Source organism: Populus euphratica, unplaced genomic scaffold, assembly GCF_000495115.2.
Source record: "Populus euphratica unplaced genomic scaffold, PopEup_1.0 scaffold51.1, whole genome shotgun sequence".
NCBI lineage: Eukaryota > Viridiplantae > Streptophyta > Magnoliopsida > Malpighiales > Salicaceae > Populus > Populus euphratica.
Window position 1 is genome coordinate 152,778 of NW_011499932.1, and position 3,221 is coordinate 155,998.

Below are 3,221 nucleotides of genomic sequence, written 5' to 3' on the forward strand. Positions count from 1 at the left end.
GCTGCTGCCATTGCCATAATAGGGCACCCTCCAATGCCTCTAGTGTAGTTTCATCCTCTTTAACTGTAACTTAGTTCATGTGGATCAAACCAATCATACTAGGGTTCACTATACCAACCAATCAACGGTCAACATGAATAAATTTCCTCCAAGTGTATTGAATATTCCCAACAAATGCCGCACTAAATAAACAAGTGAAAACTGACCATGTGGGTGACCTTTCACAAGATTGCTATTCTTTCTAAAATGAATGGTAATGGTACAAATCTCCAGGTCTTAAGAAAAAGACTGCAAATTTTAGATCTTGTTACTTTGAATTGAATACGGATGTCAAAATGTCAGGTTGTGTTTCCAATTTCCAGAGGCTCCTTTTCAACTCAAACCCCAATAAAAATGGCATAGAAATTGAAAGCAATGAAGCCTGGAAGATCAGAGAGAGAGAGAGACGGAGGGAGGAAGAATCGATTTTCTAAAAATTGTAACCATTTTGCATTACAAGTGAAGATTTGGAATCCTTGAAGCAGCAGCAGCAAGATTCCAACAAATCTTCGACTGAAGACATAATGCGTACGACAATATCATAATTATGACATAATATACTGTACATTAGTACTAATTAAGCATCATCAAATGGAAGGGACCCTACGGGGATACTTCTAGGGACCTTAGAAAGGGTCTAAAAGGCTAAGCACTTGAAGAAGCTACAAGAATTGGTTAAAAATTAGCTAATCAATGCCATTGCTTTGGCAGAGGAGGACTAGACTAATGAGGGTGTTTGTGGCACCTTTAGCTTGCAGATTACTGAGTCGTTACCCCAGAGAAAAACTCGATAGACCCATAGTCAAGCAACTCTTCAATCATTTGCTCAATGTGGTGATCTTCAAGAGGCTTTATGAATTGCTGGTTGTTGTTATCAACTTGAACTTTCTTGTACACCCAGTTTGCCTCTGCCTCTTGAACTTGTAATGGGCTTTTCTCTGGAAATAAAGCATCAAGTTCCTCACTTTTGATGACAATGCCATTCGTGGGGGTGTTGGCAAGTGAAGTTGGTGCCTTTTGCTGCTGTTGTTTTTGTTCATGAAGTGATGTTTTTTTGGTCACTTGCAATGAGGCCATATAGCACCTGTGCAACTTTGCTGTCAAAGTTGCGGAGAGAAGTTTCGATGAAGCTGATTGTGATGCATTTGGGTTGTAAGGGAAGTTGGTCCTGGCCCTAGGTCCACACATAAGCCTTGCAGCTTCATCATAAGCTCTTGCTGCATCCTCTGCTGTTTCAAATGTGCCCAGCCAAATTCTAGTCTTCCTGCACAACAAAAACCAAACGTTTCGGTTAGGAATCAATGAAAAATCCAGAAAATTGGAAGAAACGTTCATGGGCCACATTGCTGATGTGTCCTTACAATAAAGGATGACGAATCTCAGACACCCATGATCCCCAATGCCTTTGTCGGACCCCTCGATATCGCTGCTGTGGTCTGGCCATGTTAGTGAAAAAAAGAAACGTTTCTTTGAGAAGTGTTTGTGAAAATGCCTGAAAGAAAAGGGAGAATGTTGGAAAGCAAGGGAGTGATGCTGATGAAGGGCTGGGGGAGAGGGGTTTTTGTAGCTGGGTTTGTTTGAAAGATATAAGGCTAGCTGGTCTGGCAACCAATTTAAGAAGTGGGTCCAACTTGGGGTTTAGGTCTTTCTATTCCTTTCTTTATCTTGGCTGGCTTTATTATTATAAGTATGATAATAATTGAATATATTTTGGTGTAGTGGAATTTCGAACTGAAATCCAAATACATTTCACATGACCAAGATATGTAGCTTTGTTTCATGATTGAAAAAAGAAAAGAACAAAAAATCAGAATATTCAACTGTTCGCTTTGAAGAGCTTCTCTCTACCTTCAAGAAAATCTAAGGTCATAGTCTTGTAGATATTCATCTCTTCATGCATGTGAGTGTTATGTGTTAGCCTAGCAAAGATAACGACTCCACCACAACTCTCTCTTTTCTTCATGTCCAAGAGACCCGAAGCTTATTTGGGGTAGCTGTTTATCTTCTTTTTCTTTTTCTTTTTTTTTTAAAAAAAAGGAATTAATTGGGGGCATGTGGGAGTTTTAAGCCACAATTTTAGATGCAAAAAAGGGTAGTAATTTACCTTGTTGTGGTGAGATGCACAGTTCTCTTAATTTTACGTTGGTCATTAATGGTCCCCAGGTTAAAAAAACAGGTTCATGCAAGAATTTGGAACAGACATAATTGGGTCAATCCTAAGTTGAGACACAACTATTAAAGATTCTTAGACCATAATAATTGCCCTAACAATCCAAATCATTTGATCAAATCTTATTCACTATATAACAGAATCAACATGCACTAAGAGCAGCTAAGGATTATTTTTCTTGCATACAACCCAGAGGTCTCTGTTTCTCGACAGAAGGATTCTGAATTTTTAATAAGCGTATGGTGATTGTTCAACAGTAGAGAATACACCTCAGTTAGGCCTACTTACTATTCAAAGTTATATTTATTTCACGCTTGGTTAGTATTTCGAAACATAAACAGATTATATAAAATACATTTATTCATAACATTGATATTGAATGAATTCTTTTTTCTTCACGAGAGAGTAACTAAACGCTATCAATTCTTAATAAATCTATGATGGGCTCCTGACTTGTAGCAAGGGTTGCTTCTTTCTTTTGTTTCTTGCCTATTGGTTTTATATGGCGCACAAATTTGAAACTTGAGCATACGCCACAGATTATATATAGAAGACAAACAGTGTACATGGCTTTGGTTTGGGTTACCTCTTGGCCATGCTTTATGTTTACTGTAGACTCATGTGCCAAGCATGGACCCCCACGCTCCAGAATGAGACCCTTGCATTTTTTTTTTGGGTATTCAGGAACCAATTTTCATAAAATAATAATTGAATTATTTTCTGATCAAGTTGAAGTATACTGTAGTTTTAAGATAATGTGTTCCGTGGGTGTCAATTTACTTTCTAAAGTGAATTTTATCTATATATAAAAATAATATTTTTTATTTTTAAAATTTATTTCTCGTATTAAACTATTAAAACAATTTAAAAATATAAAAGAATTATAAATTTTAAAATAAAAACAAAATTGATCGTAGAAGAATTCCCGATCTCCACAGTTGCTAATTTTGACTGTTTGCTTCTCTGTGTCGGGAGCTGTTCCCATGGCAGAGGGACTCACCATATTGCAAGC

At 37.2% G+C, this 3,221-nt stretch overlaps 1 protein-coding gene across 1 annotated transcript; it reads right to left on the reverse strand.

Moving 5' to 3' along the window:
- Positions 1–444: 444 nt before the first annotated feature.
- LOC105136102 (protein PPLZ02-like) lies at positions 445–1,660 on the reverse strand. The gene is made up of 2 exons (XM_011041296.1): positions 1,401–1,660; positions 445–1,303 (listed from the first exon to the last, which is right to left on the reverse strand). Exons 1-2 carry the CDS (start codon positions 1,481–1,483, stop codon positions 799–801), a joined length of 588 nt encoding a protein of 195 aa, XP_011039598.1. The 5' UTR covers positions 1,484–1,660; the 3' UTR covers positions 445–798.
- Positions 1,661–3,221: the final 1,561 nt, after the last annotated feature.